This window comes from Chiloscyllium plagiosum, chromosome 3 (assembly GCF_004010195.1).
Source record: "Chiloscyllium plagiosum isolate BGI_BamShark_2017 chromosome 3, ASM401019v2, whole genome shotgun sequence".
NCBI classification, from domain to species: Eukaryota; Metazoa; Chordata; class Chondrichthyes; order Orectolobiformes; family Hemiscylliidae; genus Chiloscyllium; species Chiloscyllium plagiosum.
In genome coordinates this window covers 94,526,474-94,549,810 of record NC_057712.1, presented here as the reverse complement: position 1 = coordinate 94,549,810, position 23,337 = coordinate 94,526,474, and the positions used below count along the sequence as shown (strand labels likewise).

At 39.0% G+C, this 23,337-nt stretch overlaps 2 protein-coding genes across 9 annotated transcripts in view; one reads left to right on the top strand and one right to left on the bottom strand.

Moving 5' to 3' along the window:
• The window catches only part of tbpl1 (TBP-like 1), a 49,537-nt gene extending 40,041 nt beyond the window's left edge, over positions 1 to 9,496 (top strand). For all 8 annotated transcript variants that reach the window (XM_043686413.1, XM_043686394.1, XM_043686383.1 and 5 more), the window contains 3 exons: positions 1,551 to 1,654; positions 1,935 to 2,029; positions 7,477 to 9,496. In XM_043686413.1, the coding sequence (XP_043542348.1) occupies positions 1,551 to 1,654; positions 1,935 to 2,029; positions 7,477 to 7,556 (279 nt within the window). In that variant the 3' untranslated portion in view covers positions 7,557 to 9,496. The remainder of the gene's footprint in view (positions 1 to 1,550; positions 1,655 to 1,934; positions 2,030 to 7,476) is intronic.
• Positions 9,131 to 23,337, bottom strand: part of slc2a12 (solute carrier family 2 member 12) — a 90,878-nt gene continuing 76,671 nt past the window's right edge. The window contains exon 7 of the mRNA XM_043686363.1: positions 9,131 to 9,214. Within this exon, the coding sequence (XP_043542298.1) occupies positions 9,174 to 9,214 (41 nt within the window). The 3' untranslated portion in view covers positions 9,131 to 9,173. The remainder of the gene's footprint in view (positions 9,215 to 23,337) is intronic.

Here is a 23,337-nt window from a genome sequence, read left to right as displayed (position 1 = left end):
CAACAGTATAACTGTATTCTAAAACAGCCAATACAACTGAAATATTGTAAAATATAAAGTAACTGAAGTCCTCGAAGTCTATAACGTTTCATTTCCTCAAAGTAGACTAGTTTTGGCTTTTCTCTATTATTCCTTAATAAATTGATAACAGCTTTTTGTTTGATTATCTATTTTACCTTTGCCTCTAATTGTGGGTAATATTTTCTGACCAAATTGTATCGACAATTTTGCTAGCTTATTCTGATTCAATTTAAAAGACCCATTTTTCTGTAAATCTGGCAATCCAATGTCAGTTATGGCAAAGGTAAGGTCATCAAAATCTTAGCAGACCGTAGAGCTGCTGTCATTATAGAGAGAGGACTGGTAATGATTTAATGTGCGGGTCAGGATGGCCTGGATTGGACCCAGAATATTGATGGGTATCTGACATTTAGGAGGGATAAGAAACTAGAAAGGGTTGCTCTTTTAGTTAAACATGCTATTAGCACAATAGAGAGGAATGACCGAAATTCAAGACATTACCAACCTTCTGAAGAAATTTCCCCTCAATTCAGTCCTAAATAGTTGACTTCTTATTCTGAGATGATGGCTCCCAAGCATCCACCTATTGCACCCTGTCAAATCTCTTAAGAATTTTATGTTTCAATTAGATCACCTTTAATTCTTCTAAACTCAAGGGATTAGGCCTAATTGGCTCCATCTTTCCTTAGAGGACAATCTACTCATCCCAGAAATCAGTTTGGTGAGCTTTTAGTATACTTCTCAAAGGCAAGTACATCATTTCCATGGATAATGAGCTCAAACTGTACAATGGACCTTGGCGAAACCATGGAAGTGCTATGTAACTGCTTTAGACTGATGTAATCCTTTATTCTAATCGTTTTGCAATAAAGATGAAGATATCATTTGCTCTCCTATATGCTTGTTGTATCAGCCTGTTAACTCTCTGTAGTTCACATTTAAGGGCATCCTGTTTATGAATACCAATACTCTCCCATCATTTAGGAATATTCTGCTTTCTAGTTTTCCCGTTAGCATGGACAATTTCACATTTTCCCACATTGTAATTCCATCTTTCAGGTTTTTGACCCGGTCATATCCGTTTGATTCATTTTGTAGCCACTTTGAATTTCCCTCACTTGAAAACAGCACTTTCCTATCATCTAAGTTGTAAATACAGATTGTAATTGACTTAGGCCCATACATTGATCTTTACAGTACTTGCTACAGCCTGCCAGTTCTGCTGCTATTTAATTTAAGATAGTTTTGTGCTATCCATTTGTCTGCCCCCTAGAGATTAATATTTAGATTGCCACAAATACATATGAGGTAATTACAACCAGTAGAGGGAAGATGTTTATGCCATCAGCATGTTTTGAATAATACTTTGGGTGCCACTGAGAGGAGGCCCTTGTCTAAATTATTACACATGCCAGGTGTATTTGTATTTTCACTGTCAACTATGAATCTTAATACTGGGTAAATATTTAACTATGTTGTAGAACAGTGTTATATCATGTTTTTAAAATAACTTCTTTGATATTTTGAAGGTAAAATTTGCTGGCTATAAAATTGTCAATGTCCTGGCTGTATGCACAATGCCATTTGAAATCAGGCTACCAGAATTCACAAAAAGAAATCGGCCGATTGCAAGGTATGAATTTGGAAGTTATTGTGGATAACTATGATGCTAACACAAATAGAAAAGGTTGGAGTAGATCAAGAATCACTACCCTAAATATAAGCTCACGTTTTTTCATCTTAGATATTGACAGACCTGCTGTGTAAATTCAGAATTTCTACATTTCATAAAAGTGATTATTTTCTTTCCTCCTTGTGTTTTTAAATAATCTCAAGCTACATTGTAAGTAGTTGTTCTTTTTAATTATTTTGATTAGTTACTGAAATTCCAGTGTTCTTTTTCTCTCTTGCAGCTATGAGCCAGAACTGCATCCTGCAGCATCTTATAGAGTTAAAGCGTTAAAAGCTACACTTCAAATTTTTTCCACAGGCAGTATAACAATAACAGGTATGTTTGCAGACCTCAATTTAAAATGAACTATTGTGGCCCTTTTTTTTCTTTTTCAGGTTTGTCCAGAAACGTTCTTCATAAATTTTCTAAAAATAAGTATTTTGAGGATTAATTTGTAGCTATCTTGTTAATGAATTTCTTTGGATTGCATGAGATCATTATATTACATGATTCCTTATTAACATTAAGTATATTGTCTGCAATATCTGCATTGTTCATAGTCCTTTATGTAATGCCATTAAAACGTTTAATGTATGTTATCAGAAATGTAATTATTCTCTCACGCCAATCAAATTACTTTTTCAGATCAGAGATACTCCTAAAATATTACCTTGGAAAATGTTGCAATTTGCAGTTATCAAAGAAACTCATAACTGTTTATGAAAATGTTATTTAACAGCCAGTCAAATAATGTTAAATAATTATAGAAAATGATCACCAAATTAATGTTGCCAACCAGATGTTCTGCATACAAGTGAAGAAAAATATGTAGTTGCTCGGAAACTACACAGTAGGTCTTTGGTTCTACTATGCCCCTCATTTTGACCCACAATTTAATATACTTCAATTTCTGTTTTTCTCAGTGATGGAGTACTAAATGTCAGTATTCATTAGCATAGGAATTTTTCTTAATTTGTGATATTTGTATTTAATTCCTTGAAAGTATTATTGCAACAAAGTAGCATGAAAACAAAAGTTTGGATTGGACACCTAAGAGTTATGGAATCAGAGATGTACATCATGGAAACAGACCCTTCGGTCCAACTCGTCCATGCTGACTAGATATCCCAACCCAATCTAGTCCCACCTGCCAGCACCTGGCCCATATCCCTCCAAATCTTTCATATTCATATACCCATCCAGATGCAATTTTAAATGTTGCAATTGTACTAGCCTCCACCACTTCCTCTGGCAGCTCTTTCCATACGTGTACCACCCTCTGAGTGAAAAGGTTGCCCCTTAGGTCTCTTTTATCTCTTTCCTCTCTCACCCTAAACCTGCGCCCTCTAGTTTGGACCTCCCCACCCAGGGAAGCGACTTTGTCTATTTATCCTATCCATGATCCTCATGATTTTATAAACCTCTATAAGGTCACCCCTCAGCCTCTGATGCTCCAGGGAAAACAGCCCTAGTCTACTCAACCTCTCCCTATAGCTCAAATCCTCCAACCCTGGCGACATCCTTGTAAATCTTTTCTGAACTCTTTCAAGTTTTACAACATCTTTCTGTGAGGAAGGAGACAAAAATTGCATGCAATATTCCAACAATGGCCTAACCAATGTCCTGTACAGCCGCAACATGACCTCCCAACTCCTGTACTCAATATTCTGACCAATAAAGGAAAGCATACCAAACATCTTCACTATCCTATCTACCTGCGACTCCACTTTCAAGGAGCTATGAACTTGCACTCCAAGGCCTCTTTGTTCAGCCACACTCTCTAGGACGTTACCATTAAGTGTAAAGTCCTGCTAAGATTTGCTTTCCCAAAGTGCAGCACTTCTCAGCCCATTGGCCCATCTGATCAAGATCCTGTTGTAACCTGAGGTAACCTTCTTCGCTATCCACTACACCTCCAATTTTGGTGTCATCTGCAAACTTACTAACTATACCTCTCATGCTTACATCCAAATCATTTACATAAATGATGAAAAGTAGTGGACCCAGCACCGATTCTTGTAGCACTCCAGTCCCTGTATTCCATGAGATCTAATTTGCTCACCAGTCTCTCATGGGAAACCTTATTGAAGCCCATATAGATCACATCTACTGCTCTGCCTTCATCAATTCTCTTTGTTACTTCTTCAAAAGACTCAATCTAGTTTGTGAGACATGATTTCCCACACATAAAGCCATGTTGACTATTCCTAATGCTCTGTTTTACTTATGGATGGCATAATATAACTTGTCCTAATAATAATTGTATATCAACTCGAGATACACTATTCCCTTAGGGGATCAAGGACTCATTTGAAGTGTGGCATTGATTTGTGGTTCGACAGTGAGGGGGGTGTAATGGGTTTTGAACAGGGAAAAGATTTTAAATACCTGGTTGTAAAACAGGATCATCGTTATGGAGAAAGTAGATCAACTAAGTTAACAATAGCATTACTTAGTTTTCATATTGTAATTGCATATATTAAATTTGACATTAATAATATGGTCTATAAATGAGAGATTTGTTTAAAGTTAGTGCCTTTATTTCACTGTGAGCATATATGGGGCACGCTTCAAATTAGTATTGCCACTTAAAATTTTGGAACAAGGCTAGAAGAGATACAGTCGGTAATTTTTCCCCTCGAACCTGCTCCATCATTCACCCCTCAGCCTCCTCTGTTCAAAGTAAAGCAACCCTACTGTATCAAGTCCAAAGATGTACAGGTTAGATGGATTGGCCGTGCTAAATTACTCTGTAGTGTCCAGGGATATGTGTTAGACGTGAGCAATGCAAGATTACAGAAATAAGATGGGTCAGTCTGGGTGGGATACTCTTCAGCGCATCAGTGTCACCTTGTTGGGCTGAATGGCCTGCTTCCACACTGTAGGGATTCTATGAAATCTTTCCTCATATCTGCAATTTTTAAAGCCCAGGCAATATTCCTGACACTGTCCTGTGTACTGTCTAGAGCAATTAAGCGTTTCCTGTAATGCGGTGATCACACAACTCCACTTGTGGTCTAACCAAAGTCTTGTATAGCTCTGGTATCACACTCATGCATTTGCATTCAATACTTTGGCCAATTAAGAAAACAATCCCTTCTATTTTCTTTACCACCTTACCTATCTGTCCTGCCCCCATCAGGAACTTGTGGGCATACACTCCACATCTCTCTTCCTCTACCCCTCTTAATACCCTCCCATTTATTGTGTATTTCTCCTGAAAAGCATAACCTTGCAGTTTTTCAGATTGGATTCCATTTGTCACTTTTCTGCCCACTTAACCAAACCAATAATACTTAAGCCATCTTCAACATTCGACAGCTTCCTTCTCCCTACCAACTATCCAGGCAATTTTAGTGTTGTCTCCAAATTTTCTCAACTTGTTGCCACATTTAGGTCGAAATTGTTAATAAACAGCAAGGTACCTAATACTGAGGCCCGTTGAATACCACTGGCAATCAGTTTCCAGTCAAAAACAGGAAATATCAACCTGAAACTGTGGCAAGTTTGAATTCAACTCTCTACACTTCTCTGTATTTCTTGGGCATTTTTTTTTTTAAAGAGTGCACCCTGTGGGACCATGTCAACTGCCTTACTAAACTCCATGTCACCAACAACCATGGCACTACTTTCATCAATCCACACACCCCCAAGATCTGCAACCATTCCACAGAGTGTCTCCTATTCCTTGCTGACCCCTTTTACGATTTAGGATGCAAATTGTCTGGCCCTGGTGATTTATCCAACTGTCAACATGCCAGCCCATCCAGTACTTCCCTTGTCATTATGCTTATTTTATCGAATATTTCACACTACTCCTCTTTAATTTGGATGTATGCAGCATCTCCGTTCTGAGGACAGAGAAAAGTATTCTAATTTAGAATATTGATCACATCGTCCACATCCACACACAGGTTACCATGTACATCTCTGATAACTTTTCTTAATCAAAACCGAAAGAACTACAGATGCTATAAATTAGAAATTGCTGGAAAAGCTCAATAGGTCTGGCAGCATCTGTAGAGAGAAATCAGAGTTAATGTTTTGGGTCCAGTGACCTTTCCTCAACAATTCTGAGGAAGTGTCATTTCACCCGAGATGTTAACTCTGATTTCTATCCACAGATGCTGCCAGACCTGCTGAGCCTTAACAGCAATTTCTGTATTGGTTTCTTTCCTTGATCATCATCATACTCTGAATAAACTGATAAAATATCTTTGAAATTTCCTTAAATTTCCAGGCCAGTATTTTCCCATAACTTTCCACATCACTTCTATGCTTTCCATTTTCCAAGTTTCCTTAAGTGTACTCTTTTTGGGTTGTCTTAAGCTCAATTTTCCTGCGTTGTCTTGCCCTGTATACCTCTGGATAAACAGGGGACACCAGATTTGGCAGTACCAGCCTTTATCTTGGTGGAGACATGTCTACACTGTGCCTCAGAATTTCACTTTTGAATGCCTCGCATGATTTTGCCAGTGACCTTCAAGTGACTGTAACCAGTCCATTTTCCCAGATCATCTTTCCTAAATTTGATGAAGGTGAACTTTACACTTCTTTACACCAGTTTTATCTTTGTCTTTTTCACAATTATGCTAAATCTAACTGTATTATGGTCGCTAGCTCCAAAATGGGTCACTCACTGTCACTTCACTCACCTGTCCAGCTTTGTTTCCTAAGATAGAATCTAGCATTGTGTCCTCTCTCATCAAACTTGTTAAAATTGTTTCAAAAATGTTCTTTTCAGAATTTAAGTTTGCTCGCTGAGCTGGAAGGTTTGTTTTCAGACATTTTGTCATCATATTTGATAACATCAGTGAGCTTCCGGTAAAGCACTGGTGTTATGGCCCACTTTCTATTTATGAGAAATCAAGAAAAAGAACAGGAGATGATATTACCAACCCAAGAAAACCTAAACACAAGTAGAAAGCAGGCCATAACACCAGTTCTTCACCGGAGGCTCACTGATGATGTTATCTCGTATGGTGATGGAACGTCTGAAAATGATCCTTCCAGCTCAGCATGCAAACCTACATCCAGAACTGCAATCTGAGCTACAAATCCTCTCCAAACTCGCTATATTCTTTTCAAAACAGTTCAAGAATTAGAGCCCTCTGTTCATTCATAGTGTGTCCCAGTTGATATTTAGTTAGTTAATTCACCAATTTTATTGCCTCTTGGTTTGGAATCAGGTCTACACTGCCATCTAATTCAATTCAAAAAAAATTAAAGGTTTAAGTTATTTTGTTTCGCCAATTTTCCATAGATATGGGGAAATATAGCATCATTGATATTTAGTCTTCGTAAATAAAAACAAGTTTCATTGAAATTAAGTATTTCCAATTACAACCGTTGTTGCCATCTCATAATCACTTGTAAAATCAAGCACCTCAAAAAATAATATATGCTCATCTCCAGCTAATTGCTTTATTTCTGAGCTGTAAGTAGGAGCATGTGTGAAAGATGTGTTGGTCAAGTTCTGTTGCATACTAGAGTTTCATTATTGCATATTTGCATGTTGCATTGTGTAGTATTTAAACATCTTTAGATCTAAGACACTTACTATTTTTGAGAGTGACTATATTGCTGCACCCAAGGTAGTGTACAGTGAAACTTAAGCTTATAACTGGTTCAAATTGAGGAAAGTTCTACAGTATGTCAAAAATTAGCAAAACTGAATTAATATATGTAAGAGTTTAATTTAAAATTATTAATTTTACACTGTAGAATAAACCAGTTAAGTGTGGTATATAATTTTGTGTATTTTTTCCCATTCTCTACCTTAGCACCCAGCATACAGTGTGTTGCGACTGCAGTGGAGCAAACCTATCCTTTAATCTTTGAATCCCGAAAGATGATTAAATAACCATTCCTATTCTGGGACCATCCTTTTGGCTATTGAATAGATGACTACAAAGACCAGTTTTACCATATAATAATTCTGGGAATGGACATACAGTAAATGAGAGACTGTGAGAAGCTTCTAACAATGTATGAACACAATGCAAATGTATTCATATTGGGATGTTAATATTGTTTTATTGTGAACTGTTTACATGACATGATGCTGCTGTTTTTCTTGGGAGAGCTCTTTTAGTCTGTGCAGTAAGGGAAACAAGATTGTAAAATGTGCACTACATTTAAAGTTGAACCATTTTTTCTGGTTGAGCTTTTTGTTTTATTGTGAGGTCTTTTTTAAAAAATAAATTTATGCTGTATATGAAAACCAAAGATGCCACCAATATCACTGTTCATTTGGTTGAAGTGTTTAAATAAAAATTAATAGATGTGTATTTAATTTTATGCAAGAACCCCTGCCATCACCCATAGTTTCTTTTAAAACGTATAAATTGAGGAATCAATTTAGTATTCATGAATAAACCCAAAACATTATTTGGGCAATGGGTTTTGACCAACAAATCTTTGCAAGTAATAGTTGTGCTTAAAACTAAATTCCCGTTTCGTAGTGATTAAAAATTTCAGGTATACATGGACGGAGTGTTCATTTTTAAAATCAATATTTTATGTGCTAATTAAAAATGGAGGGTTCCTAAAAATTGAAGTCGTCACATTCTATTAATTTTTTAAAACGCTAGTGCATCAAACCTTTTGAAAATTGTAAGATATTGACAAATTATTTAACTATTTGCATGATTGCTTGTTGATCTTACATTTTAAAATTGATCAACTAAGCTAAGAACTTCATATACAGCACCATCTAATGGATCAAAAAGGCAGTGTAAAGTTGTTTTATTAAAATAGTTAAATGCTGTGATGCATACCATTTATCATAAACATTGGAAATGTGTCAAAACATCGTAACAAATGTTGCATTAATATTCTAAGCCAATCCCTTAGGAAACATTTCTGTATTTGAAAAAAATCTTTCATGGGACTAGAACTAAATAGCCCATAATGCTGCAGACGGTGAATTTAAACAGGAACCTCACCCCCCCACAGAATAAAGAGAATCTCACTGATGTTGGTGAGTTCCTGTGTTTTTTTTTTATTTTTGTTTGCTGTCAACTTAGGTGTACCTTTTGAGTTATGAATATTTCATACTCCAGAAAGAAAGCCAGTGACAACCAATCACCAGTGAGATTTATTCTCTAAACCCAGATTTATTTTGTCTATTGTTTTAATAAATACTGAATTGAAAGTGTTTTGATGCGCAGCTTTGATTTGAATGTTTTAATGTACCTATTAACAAGAAATTACTTACGTAACTTTAAAAAAAAAAAGATGGTATGGACCCATCACCATTTCTAAAGGAAAAAGTCAATGCTTACGGTTTGCTGCATAATAAACATTTGATAATACAGTATTTCATGAGATTTAATGATCTAAAATGAAAACAAAGCTTGCATTCTGTAAATTACTAAGCTTGAAACTCTTGACTTTGTGCTGTAGAATGCATACTGCAGTATAGCAATGAACCTATTCTTGATTTGGCTCCTCTTTTTCCCAGCTGAATATTTATTCCTCAGGTTGCATGTCCATCCTCATGAGCTTGGCAAGTAGCATCTGTTTGATATAAGAATACAATTGAATTTGAAATATGACTTCATCATTGTGATTGCAAGGTAATTCACAAACAAAAATATTCAATTGGATGTTACTTTATTTAAATTAACATCAAAATTCACATTAAACATAATCCTCTGAGTATTGGATAGCACTTCTGAATAACCCATTTTTTTGTTCTACGTTTTCTGTAAATTTTCAATCCTGGACAAAATTGTAGATGGATGTATGCAACGGTAACATATCAATTTACAATATTCTCCCAATAAATGTAGACCTGAATATTTAGTAGTTGCTTACTTAATGTAGCAATGCTTCCACATCCTCAAAGGGTTATGTTGAACGACAGAGTGCATCTGTCATGTAAATAGTATCTTTCAATATATGTCAGCATTGTTGCATAGATGTTATGTCTTCATTCCAATTGCAAATAGCTGGAATATTGTATTGCTTTTCTACCAGACCTTTCAAATTGCCTCTCCTGTTGTATTTGAGTTGGAAGGACAATTATGTACTGCAAAGGCTAAATGTTTGTGTTGATAAGATGTAGTTAAGATGGTATACTTTTTCATAGAAATATGTAACTTTCATATGTAAAACTGTAAATTCAGGAAAAAAAACTTCAAAAGCTACTATTCGTAGAAAAATGTGTTTTGGTTTGCTTTTAAAATTTTCAGTAACAAGGCTACTCTGTTGGCCTGATGTGCATGAGCACTTCACTGTTGAAGAGGGAAATCCCAGAAGGTGTGCTTCAATGAGTGAAGTTCATTTTTAATTAATGAGCCAGAGAAAGCGAAAGTAAGTGATTTGTAATGAGGAAACAAAATTAGAATTGAGAACTGCAGAGTACTGAACTGAGCATGCATTTACAATGCTGTAGGACAGTATAGTATGGCATAGATAGACATGGTAAGCTTACTTTTTGAGTGATGCTAGATTATAGCTCAAGCTCAGTGTATTGTCATCTGCAAGGTTTCCAGTTTCAATGGAAATTCCTGAATTATTTTTTTTCTGGGGCATGCAAGTGATTATGGCGTTGAAGGCTATCCGCAAAAGGGAAGGTATAAGTGGAATTCTGAATAACATATTTCCACATAATACTCAATGTACAAATAAGATTGTTGGCCAAAGACATTTTTTGGCTTTTTTCAAATTATAAGTTAGCTGATTAGAAGCAGAAATTTGACACCAATATCATTCTTCTCGAAAAACAGCATGTGCAATTCTTGAGTAGCCTAGTAAATGAATCTTATTTCCAGGTTAGTGGAATTAACATTACTGAATTATCGCTGACAGCTGCTGGGATTCAATCAAATACACAATTATTTTGAAGGTGAGTGCTACATTGTGGCAAATATCCAATTTCCAGTTATGTACATATAATTCAGGCTATTTTTCTGACTTAGCAAATGGGCATTCAAGAACCATATATTCATCAAATGAAGGATTTTAAGGTAGAGCTGTATGGCAGAATCAAGATTTTAGTGCAAATAAATATATGGGAAGAGATGATGCAGGTATGCCAAAAAATTAAAACATGGAAATGGTTTGTAGGTAAAGAGGTCTTCTAGAGCAGTGGTAGTGCTCCTACCTCTGGACCAGAAGGTCCAGGTTCAAGTGCCATTTACCACAAAAGTATGTCATAACATGTGTGACTTGATTTTAAGAAAAAAATTGCAAACATTTTTTTTTAAGTTTTAGAGGTCTACCATATTTTTCGTTCTTTATTCTTTCATAGGATTCTGGCAAGTCCAACTTTGTTTCTTATTCCTAATTACCCTTGAACTGAGTGGCTTACTAGGCTCTTTCAGAGTACAGTTAAAGGGTCAACCATGTTACTGTGGTTCTGGAGTTACTTGACCAGACCAGGTAAGGAGGACAGATTTCCTTCCCTAAAGAACATCATCATAAAAACCTATTTGGTTGTGATCAATAATCATTTTCATGATCACTCTTTACTAAGTCTTCTTTCAGTTCCAGATTTAGTCATTAAATTGCCATGGTAGAATTTCAAACTATGTCCACTGAGCATTAGCCTCTGGATTACTAGTCTAATGACTACCACAAAATTACTGTTCCTCCTAATGTTGGTTAAGTGCATTGAAGGATACACATCCTGCTATTCCTGAGGTTAGAGAAAGCAAAATGGTTTTGCATGATGAAGGCTAAGCATTTTAAATAACCTTGTCTTTATAATTTAGAACGTACACCTGCAAATTCTACTCTACTACATTTGGGTTAGTGACCAGAATTATGAATCTCTAGAGTTAATTGTTAAGGATAACATGAGAGCCATTAATGTGATTGAATAAATCAAATTCCATTATATTGAGGGAAAACCAGGACTGTGGTTCAGTCGTCTTTGTTTACATATTTTTTGCTGATCAGAATGTTTCTTTTCATCCTTTTCTAAATACTTCCACTAGTTTACAAGGAGCACAGAGTGGCTGATTCACTTATGAAAGATCTTTGACTTGTCAATTAAATGTTATAACTTGCAGCAACTGTTGTTGGAATGGTAAACTAGGTTTCCTTTGGTTCAAAGTGGCTTACTGCAGATAACAGGAACAGCTCCTGAGCAGTATCCAGATATCTCATTCCTAGCCCCAAGATGTTCATTTACTTGAGAACCATCCTAAGGCTTTTGTCATTGATAATTGATCACTAGTCGATAGACTGATCAAATTGTTGTTGCCAACCAAAGCTCCATCTGAAAACAGAGCCCCTCAGCGCCAGTCTGTCTGCAAACTTCAATTACTGTTTGTTCAAGCAGCTGTTTAAAAGAAGCTTGATTTGATTTTCAAAACATAGCAATCCTAGAAGAACACCGGTTTTGAAACCATTCTTAATTCAGTCATGACTTTTTTATTAAAAGACATTTTTGAAGAGATCAGACCTAGTTTAAAAATCAAGGAGCACCTAAAAATCAGGTTTTAAACTAGCAGAGTTATAACACAGGATAAGTTGCGCGCTAAACAGCAGACAGTATGCAATAGGTAGGACTAAGCAATCCTGAAACCAATGAATCAGATCTAAATTCTGCATCCGGACACTTTCAGTTGTGAATGATAGTAGATGAGTAAACGACTAACAAAAGGAGAATGAGGCTTTGCAAAAATCCCATCTTCAAAGATGTGCAGTGCAGCACAGCAGCGTAAGAAAATAGATTGAATATTTGCATCCATCTTCAACCAGAAACAGAAGTAGACAATCTATCTTTCATTGTCGTTCATCCTCTTTAGATCTCCTGCAGCATAGATGTCAGTCTTCAACCAGTTTGATTCACTCCATCTGCTGTCATGAAACAAGACTGATAGACACCACTGCATCCAGACATTGATTTTGTCAGTGAGCTAGGATATTGGCTGCACTGCTAGAACTCCCCAATGCTATAAATGAAAGGCTTGTAACATGACATATCGAACTCAGCCATAATTAATATACCACTGTCATCAATGGTTATGCCATTCCCAAGAAGAAAAGTTCTATGCTGATCTTGAAGTCCTCATTGTTATACCAAAAGAAGAAATTATTTCTGTAATGCCCCAGTAGCTGTGATCCAATATCTGGAGAGGAACTATTGGAGAAAAAGTCAATGGAAATGGTTCTCTACTGCTAAAACAAAATGTGTGACATCCCCAAGGATCGGTATAAAAATGTGGAGATTTCCAGATCAAATTGTTACCATCTTCTGGCTTATGTCATTGGTTCAGTGATAGACGTAAATGACGTCAATATCAATTGATCTTTGCAGGGACTAATGGCTTCTGGCCAAATTATTGACATGGCTCATACTTCCACCACCATAAAACATTGCAAGAAAGTTTTAGCCCGAAAGTAGGAATTCTAAAAGCTGCTCACCACTACTCTTTTTCACACACCTAATTTACTTTCAGAACAATGGGATTAAGTCAATCGCATGGACCCCTGTGCCAAGAACACGAGACTTGAACATTATTGTCACCAAGATTGGTTTGATCAAAGTGATACAGACATATGTATACAAAAAGAGCAATTACTTTGTTGGCAGAACAATCCAAGTCCACTTGTCAAGAAGATAACATTCCTATAGCTCAAAGCTGAACCGTAAAGAAAATTTGACAAGATGATAGTGGCAAGAAGATAAAATCAGAGAAATCCAATAGTAGGCTGTCTTTAACATACAAACCTTTTTAAATGCCATCATGGTCATCCATAAAACCAAGTTTAAATGAACAAAATTCTTATTGTTCACAGGATGGAGTCTTTCTTCAGTGGTAAAGTGATTAGCACTGCTGTCTCACAGCACCAGGGTCCCAAGTTTGATTCCAGCCTTGGGTGACTGTGTGGAGTTTGCACATTCTCCCCGTGTCTGCGTGGGTTTCCTCCGGGTGCTCTGGTTTCCTCCCACAGTCCAAAGATGTGTGGGTCAGGTGAATTGGCCATGCTGAATTGCCCATAGTGTTAGTTGCATTAGTCAGAGGGAAATGGGACTGGGTGGGTTACTCTTCGGAGGGTCGATGTGGACTGGTTGGGCCGAAGGGCCTGTTTCCACACTGTAGGGAATCCAATCTAATCTAATCTAAAATCTTCAACTCTGAATCTGCAGTGACTGCTGATATTCTCCAGGCTATCAGTAGCCTGTGGTAGAATTGATAAGTGAACCAATATCAATCAGACAGTTGCAATGAACAATCAAGCAGAGTGCAAGATTTAAACCAAACTACTCTTAATCTGAAATTTAAAAAAAAGTACTGGAGAAACTCAGCATATCTGGCAGCATCAGTGAAGAGAGAGATAGGATTAATGTTTTGAGTGTGAGATGACTTTTTTAGATTTGCTTTCTTCTCTGCTGTTGTTCTGCTTTATTATTTAAGGTATTTGTTCTCAGATGCAGCTTAACGAGCAAGTAGTTAGCTATTTGAACTATTGGTAGAAAGCAACAGTCATTAATGTCAATGCTGCTATGATTGAAGTAGCGCTTCACTATGTCTTTGGTGTGTTTTTGTATATTACCTTCCCCCCACCAAGAATGTTGGCCAAATGAGAGTTGAGATACAGAATATGGTGGAGGAGATGCGTTTCAGCCACCCTTACACAATATGCAACCCATCATAGTTGATTTTGTGTAAGTTTTGCCTGAATGCTTGTAGAGTTGGCTTCAAGAAAAACACAAACTTTTGTTTGAGGTACAGATGTAAATTCTCTGGATCTGACAAAGTATCAGAGTTTTGAAAGGTGGGAGAACATAAGATTCACAGTTCAGCGATTGTGGGGATGCAAAAAAATACTCAGTTATCGGTCAGCTTGAGGAGTGGGCAAGGGCTTGAACCAAATAAAAGCAAGGGGATCTATGGGGATTTACATTGCTAGCTTGTGATTAAAAGAGTTTGGAGTACTCAAATTAGCCTAATTCTGTTTCAGTATCAGTTACGAATTGACATGTTGGTTGACTTATCCCCTCTCCATTGCTAAGAGTATCATTGCATTACCCGGCTAACCACAATGGCTGAGATCAGATAACTTGACCCAGATTGTTGCCAAATGTGGACATTCACTGGCCTGCTTTTGTTGTGCAATCTTCTTAACAATTAGTGGTTATTAGGGCCCTCTATTTATTTTCTTACAGCAGAAACAATGGGCTGAATTTTAAGGGCCTGAACATAAGACATGGAATAGAAATTAGGCCATTCAGCCCATCAAGTATGCTCTGCCATTCAATCATAGTTGATAGGTTTTCAGCCCCATTTTCCAACTTTCTCTCTATAATTTTTGATCCCCTTGGCAATCGAGAACTTATCTATCTCTGTTTTTCATATACTTAATGACCTGGCCTCCACAGCCTTCTGTGGCAATGAATTTCACAGATTCACCCCTCTCTGGCTAAAGAAGTTTCTCCTTATCTCAATTCTAAAGCGTCTTCCCTTTACTCTTAGGTTGTGCTCTTGAGTCCTCATCTCTCCTGCCAATGGAAACATTTTCCCAACATCCACTCTGTCCAGGCCATTCAGTATTCAGTAAGTTTTAGTTAGATACCCCCTTCACCCTTCTCAACTCCATCAAGTATAGTCCCAGAGTCCTCAAACTTTTCTCATATGTTAAGCCTTTCATTCCTGAGACTATGCTTGTGAACCACCTCTGGACCCACTCCAGGGCCAGTACATCCTTCCTGAGGTTCAGGGCCCAAAATTGCACACAATACTTTAAATGTCTGACCAAAACCTTATAAAGCCTCAGAAGCACATCCTGTTTTTATATTCTAATCCCCTCGAGATGAATGGCAACATTGTATTTGCCTTCCCACCTACTGACTCAGCCTGTAAATTTAGAGGAACCTGGACTGGCACTCCCAAGTCCCTTTGCATTTCAGATTTCTGAATTTTCTCCCCATTTAAATAATAGTCCATACCTCTATTCTTCCTACCGAAGTGCATGACCTCACACTTTCCCACATTGTATTTCATCTGCCACTTCTTTGTCCACTCTCCTAACCTGTCTAAATCTTTCTGCAGCCTCCCTGCCTCTTCAATACTATCTGACCACTATCTTTGTATCACCTGCAAACCTAGCCAGAATGCCCTCAATTCCTTCATCCAGATCACTAATGTATAAAATGAAAAGTTGTGGTCTCAACATTGACCCTTGTGGAACACCACTAATCACTGGCTTCCATCCTGAGAAGGACCATTTTATCCCTGCTCTCTGCCTGCTGCCAAATAGCCAATCTTTTATCCATCCTTGCCTCAAATACTCCCCGTACGCACTTATCTTACTCGGCAAGCCTCCTGCACGACACTTTATCAAAGGTCTTCTGCAAGTCCGGATAGATAACATCCATTGGCTCTCCTTGGTCTAACCTGCTTATTACATCCTCAAAGAATTCTAAGAGATTTATCAGGCATGACCTCCCCTTGATGAAACTATGCTGGTTTTGCCTTATTTTACTATGCACTTACAAGTATGCAGGCAATGATAAGATTTGTGGCAAAACCTTATCAGGCATTTGATAAGGTTCCCCATGGTAGACCATAACACTAACTATGGAGGCAGGGGATTGAGGGTGATTTAGCGGTTTGGATCAGAAATTGGCTAGTTAAAAAAAGACAGAGGGTGGTGGTTAATGGGAAATGCTCATCCTCGTGTTCAGTTACTAGTGGTGTATTACTGTTTTGGGGCCACTGCTATTTGTCATTTTTATAAATGACCTGGATGAGAGTGTAGAAGGATTTGTTCGTAAATTTGTGGATGGATCCTAAGGTCAGTGAAGTTGTGGATAGTGCTGAAGATGGTTGTAGGTTGCAAAAGGACATAGATAAGCTGCAGAACTGGGCTGAGAGGTGGCAAATGAAGTTTATTGCAGAAAAGTGTGAGGTGATTCACTTTAGAAGGAGCAACAAGAATAAAGAGTACTGGGCTATTGGTAAGATTCTTTGCGGTGTGGATGAGCAGAGTGATCTCAGTGTCCATGTACCTAATCCCTGAGGTTTCCACCCAAGTTGATAGGGTTGTTAAGAAGGCACACGGTGTGTTAGCTTTTATTTGTAGAGGGATTGAGTTTCAGAACCATGAGGTCATGTTGCAGCTGTACAAAACTCTGATGCAGTCCCACTATGAGTATTGCATACAGTCTGGTCACCACATTATAGGAAGAATGTGGAAGTTTTGGAAAGGGTGCAGAGGAGATTTACTAGGATGTTGCCTGGTATGGAGGGAAGGTCTGAAGAAAGGCTGAGGGGCTTGAGATTATTTTCATTCAAAGAAAGTTGAGAGGTGATTTAAATTGAGACATATAAGACAATCAGGGCCTTTGTAGGTTAGATGGGCTTCAGATTGGTTTCACAGGTCAGCACAACAGCAAGAGCTGAAGGGCCTGTACTGCGCTGTAATGTTCTAAGTTCTATATTGATTGTACAAGATGTCCAGTGACATCTCAACAATGGTAGCAATTCATTGTATCTTTTATATATTGGCCGGGCAGTGAGGCAAGCTTCTACTGTTAAACTTTCATTTACAAATTTGGTTTAAACAGTCCCCGATGGGGTACTGTAACAAAACTACAAACTAACAGTCAATGGACACTTTTATATAAGGGAATATTAACTGGGGTGATGAAGCACCCCAGCCCTGAAATATCTAAATGGCTTATATTGTGCCGGTGAATACCATATGTTCTCTCTCCATGGATGACCAAACACAGACGGAGCCAGGAAAGAGGTGTAGACAGTCAGACACAACGACCTCCTCCACAGACTGCTGCCTGGATTATAACTTTGGGCAGATTCTCCCACATAGGGTGCCTATAGTTCGTGAAGATGGAGCTGAAGTGCCCAATCAGAAATTGAGAAACTGCCCATTCAAAAATGCGAGAGGAACAGCAAACTGAAGCACTCAACTTAAATGTGAGAAACAGTTTCATCCAGGCCACAAAAACTACATGTGGCTTGGCACACCATCTACTTACTTAAATGGTGATTACTTGGGGCTGCTGCAGGCTGCACTCGCTACCCCCAGGTGCACAATGGAAAAGGGGAGGACCTGTTTATAGAGGGCACTTCACTGGGCATATTTCCCACTGAGGGGTAAAACGTAGCAGCCGCCCACACAGGAAACACCTCTATGCTGTTTTGATCGACGTGGAGGAATTTCCTTGAGATGATTCAAATTGTGGGGTTCCATGTCCTGGGGGAAGGTCCATTACACGGGACTAATGTCGAGTTCCAGACACACAGGAGTCAGTTCATCTGTAAGTCTACTCCACAGTTGAGCCATCTCAACTTTTTATGAGGTACTGGGCCTGACTACCTAGCTCATGAGGCCCTGAATGGCTCGGACTATGTAGTAGATGAGTTCTGTGCCTTCACAGCCACCTGTTCCAGCATTACCTAGCCCATTTCTCCACTGGTCAACTCAGTGGGCTGAATACTCACCTATGCCAGCTCTATTGATCCAACATCTTTGTGATTCTTTTTATAGCTTTTCAAATTGATTGTGACAAGAAATAGAAGCCTGCTGCACTATGAATATGATCTTGGCCGATCATCTCCCTTAACTCTACTGGCCCAAGTGTTCCCAATCCTTTGAAAATCTGTTGATCTCATTCTTGATTGTTTTCAGTGAAGCAGCATCCATGGTACTTTGGGGTAGAAAATTCAAAAGATGTACAGTCATCTGTGAAAAGTAATATTTTTATATCTCAATCTTGATTAATTGACCCTTTATCCTGGGATTGTGTCTGTGTTCTAGATTTCCTAGCTAAAGAAAACAAATCCTCTGTGTCTGCCCTTCAAAATCTTGTATATGTTAACATGATCACCTCTCAGAACCTTTTTGATGAAAGGTTATTGTCTTGAAATATTAATTTTATTTTTGTTTCTCAACAAGTGATGACTTGTTTCTGCACCTCATATTTACTTTAGCTACTTTCCATGTTATACCTATGTGGAAACTTGGACAATTTATTTTTGCAATCTTGGCCTGTTATTTCTCTTCCTATTTCTTCTTCTTATCAATTCTTTAGTCATTCTTTGCTGGTTACTAAGTCTATCTGAACCCCCTATTCTTTGTGGTATTATATGCCTCTTTCTTTAATCTTCAATAGTCCCCAGATTCCCTAGTAAGCTACAGATGGATCTTTCATGTGAGTTTTAATATTAATGGAATATTTTTTCTTGAACATTTAATTATTTCTTTAAATGTTTCCACCCTCTTATTTATCAGCTTTCATTTTTAGCTTATTTACCCAATCAGCCCTCAATCAGCTCTCCCTTCATTGTTTAAAGTTTAGATTTTTGTTTTAGACTTGAGTATGTCACTCTCAAACATCTTATGGAATTAAATTATATCTTTGCTTCCCCCCTCCACAGAGGATCTTTTACTACGAGATTAATAATTGCTCTGTCTCATCCCACAATGCTGAATCCTAAACACCTTTTTTCCTAGTTGGCTCCATAGCTCCATCTCTTATACTAAGCTCCCGATTATTTCTCTTCTACGCCTGAGGATTTCTGCTGCTTCAGGCACTGTGTTCTGCATTCTCACAACATTTTATGTGAAGCAGTCTTTCCTGGTATCTTTAACCAGTTTAGTTCAAATTCCAAAGTTATTGTTCTTTTATTCTGGATTTCTCTGAAGAAGGAAAGGATTGTTCCCTTATAATCCCTTTCAATATTTAAGCACATCAATCCAAATTTCCTTTTTTTAATAATGTTATTTAAATTTATTCCATCTTTACACATGATCAGTCTATTCATCTATCATATCATCCTAGTGGTTTGTTGCTAGATATTTTCCAGATTATTATATCCCTCCTTTTGTGTCTCATCCAAAATTGAACAAAATATTCCATATATAGTTTGACTAGAACAGTATACAACTGCAATAATCCAATCTTGTTTTGATATTTTAAATATCTTGGAATGCAATTCATTAAACACTGTAAAAGTATGTACTGGAATCTGCACGCTAACTTTGTTGTTTTACACAAAATAATGATTTTCATTCCATACCTCACAACCTCCAACACTTCACTATTTAAATGATACTGTTAATAAAGCAGTCAGAAAGTTGTGGCTTGAAGCTCCACTCTCACACTGGAGTATTTAGCCTAGGCTGTATTTTCAGAACTACATTTTTAGAGTTGTTACAAATTCAGATGAATATGGTTTCCATTTTCATATTTTAAAGAAGGAAACAACACTATCTGAAAACAAGTTATAAAATATTAGTAAGACATCTCCGCTTCTGAAGTCAAATTCTCTTGCAATGAAGCCAGCCTTCCTAATTGCTTGCTGCCTCTGCCTGCTTAATTTCATTGACTGTTTTTTAAGCTTTTCACAATCGGCATCACAAGCAGCAATAAGTTGCCAATTAAGGGGAATTATTGCTTACTTAAACATCTTACCTAACTAACATAATTAATAATCAGTTTTCTAACCTAGCAAACTCACTACATGGTGAAAAATCTCAACATTAAAACCCAGATACATGGTAGGTTCAGTTTATTACTGCAACCCACAGCAACATCAATACTGGCCATATGTACCCTTTCTCCACAAACATTGGCACACAGCATCTCACAGCTATCCTGGCACCAGTACAAAGTTGCATTGCAGGGTGCACTGACAACTAGCAATGAAAGACTGCTGTGGGGACACTTTATGTGCACAGTCAGGCATCCAGCTTACAGATTGGACCTGGCTGCATCTCAGGACTGCTCGCTTGCTCTTTTACTGCTCAATCACTTCATGCCTATGGCATGGTTGCAACATTCACACTAAGTAGGACAGTACAAATTAGCGCAATCACACAACCAGCCAGTTTGCCGTGATGATCCTCCGTTAAAGAGGCATACAGCTTGCTGTACAGCAGTTAAACATGTCAATCTCACACCCATTGCATGTAACTACAGCTTACGGGGCAAACACACTGCATGAGCAGCACACAACAGCCGTGTTTCACAGTCTTTGGGGAGTAGTCCTCACTGAAGTCTGTGGAGACCCCCGATAGTTACGGCGTCCCAGTATAGTATGTCAAGTGCCACCTCCAACAGGTGACCAAGGTCAAACATGCAGCTACAGTATTCTCGGTAAGGAGGGCTATATGCCTCTACAGTCCAGACAGTTGGTCAGGGTCATAGCTGACAGTCCAGGGGGATGAGTAGGATTGTCAAAATAAAGGCACCACTCAGGACTGTCGAGTCAAGTGCGTTGGAGTAGGACACGGTCAGTCCATTGGCTCCATCCATAGAAAATAAGAGGAAAGGGGGAATTTGGGTTAAGAGCAGCTATTGCCATGGGATTGAGTCTTGACAGGTTGGTCTTTGGAATTGGAGCCTTCAGACTCTGTTGAAAGGTGGAGTATGACTGTGAAGGTGGAGGGCTATCTGCAAAGGGCCGGGGGCATATTGTAAAGCTTGACTTGGAAAAGAGGGGGAGAGCTGTGCATGGTCAGGAGAACCCTTGCAGTGAATGACCACGGCAGGCAGGGTCACCTCATGTACCAGGGGTTGGAGGGGAAAGGTGAGCAAGTATAGATCTTTATAAATGGTTGGGTGGACACTCAGGGTAATGTGAGGCCTAAGGGGGGAATTGTCAATGTCTGGGAGCTCACTGACACTTTCAAGCTGAGGCTGGAACCCACTACCACTCGCCTTCTATTGTGATGCAAATTTAAAATGTGAAATGGTGAAGGAAATGGCTGCGAGCATACTCAGAGTGAATGGGGTAGGTATCTCAACTTACGAGGGAAGGAGCTGCAGCTAACATCCACCCCAAGTCCTGAAGAAGGGTTACACCCAAAACATCAAGTTCTCCACCTCCTGATGCTTCCTGGCTTGCTGTGTTCTTCCAGTCTCCTGCTTGTCTAACACTGATCATAGGGCTTTTAAAGGCAAAGAACTTCGATCTCAGACGGATGTTCTGTACAGGACACAGATATGGAGACTGCCATACCCCTGTGATATCCTACAGCATTGACCCTCTCTCCAAGTAAAGACAACCAATAGTTGAGAATCACGTACAAACCATTGTCTCCTGTGCCATCTAAGTGCCCTCAATAAGTTTTCTTCCTCTCCCTCTTGCCTCATCCTGGTATACTCCCTTGTTCTGCAGCTGGGGTGAAGGGAGCCTGTTCGGTAATGGAGCCTGTTAGTCCTGCAGTTTGGTCAGGTGACCCCAGGGATGCCTCTATTTCCGTGGACAAGTTGATCCTCTTCAGTTTGGACATCCAAGAGTCAGAGGGAGGGCAGGATGGTGGGTGGCCCAGGCACCTCTGCATTGTCCTGAGGAGACTTTGCAGGCTCTTGTGTGTGACTCATCTTCCAATGCATGCTTCCCAGCATTGTTCTCTCTCCTTGAGAGGAAGGGAACCTGTATTGGGGTCAGTGTTCCAGACTACCTTGTTGCCAAATCATTGATCCTGAGGTCCAATGGGTAGGCCAATGGAGTACAGGTCTGTGTGTATCCCCAGCAAGCTCTGAGGATACTAGGCATGGCTGGCCAAAGCAGCAGCATTCTCCTGTCCATGGAAACAGACAGACTGACACAGAATTCTTTGCACTGTTGCAGTTTCTAGCAATAAGGGCCATTAGGTCCCACATACATGTTTGCCACTTCTGTTCCTTCCTCTGTATTTGGATGTTGTCTCTGATTGCCAATGTTACTGGGTCATCTCTTGCTCCTCATGTCCGTTTAAAAACTCCCTCACTCCAGGGAAAATATTCTTGCTATTCGCTTTTCCTATAGTCCCCAGGACTTTGTCACCATCCTATTCCTGAATAAACATCGATACAAAGTATTTTCCTTTTGAAGTTATTAATTTCTAGGATGTGGATATTGCTGGCTCGATCAGCATTTGCAGCCCATCCTAATTAAAATAACTCCACAAAGACTGGTATCCTATCACCAAGTCACTCTTTCTTTACATGCGGCAAGTCCTTGACACTGATCTAGCTCCCTCAGGGTGAAGAGGATGTCTGACACTCCTGTTCGTATCTGTCAGCCAGGCCTCCCTGATTGCACCAGATTAATAGCCCAGATCAGGGAACTCATATTCTATGAGGTCCACCTGGCTGACCGCTTTACAATAACGGTCCCTCCCCTTCTGAGTCTGAGGACATAGGCTGATTGGTTTTCTTGTAGTTCCTCCTTCGGCGTTTTAGTATCAGGTCAGGTTCCACCGACCCTGCCTCTGATATGGGCGGCGTGTAATATAGAAAAGCTCGCATCTTATACCTGGAGTGTCTCAGAAGAAATTCATTCTCTTCTTCTAGTGGCAAAGGTGTCGGTGCAACAACATCTGTAATATTCATCTCCAATTCCGAGACTATCTTCAACGCTTGACAGAGAAGGAGAACTCTTTGAGGAGAAAGTGAGGTCTGCAGATGCTGGAGATCAGAGCTGGAAATGTGTTGCTGGAAAAGCGCAGCAGGTCAGGCAGCATCCAGGGAACAGGAGAATCGACTTTTCGGGCATAAGCCCTTCTTCAGGAATGAGGAAAGTTTGTCCAGCAGGCTAAGATAAAAGGTAGGGAGGAGGGACTTGGGGGAGGGGGCGTCAGAAATGTGATAGGTGGAAAGAGGTCAAGGTGAGGGTGATAGGTCAGACTGGGGTGGGGGCGGAGAGGTCGGGAAGAAGATTGCAGGTTAG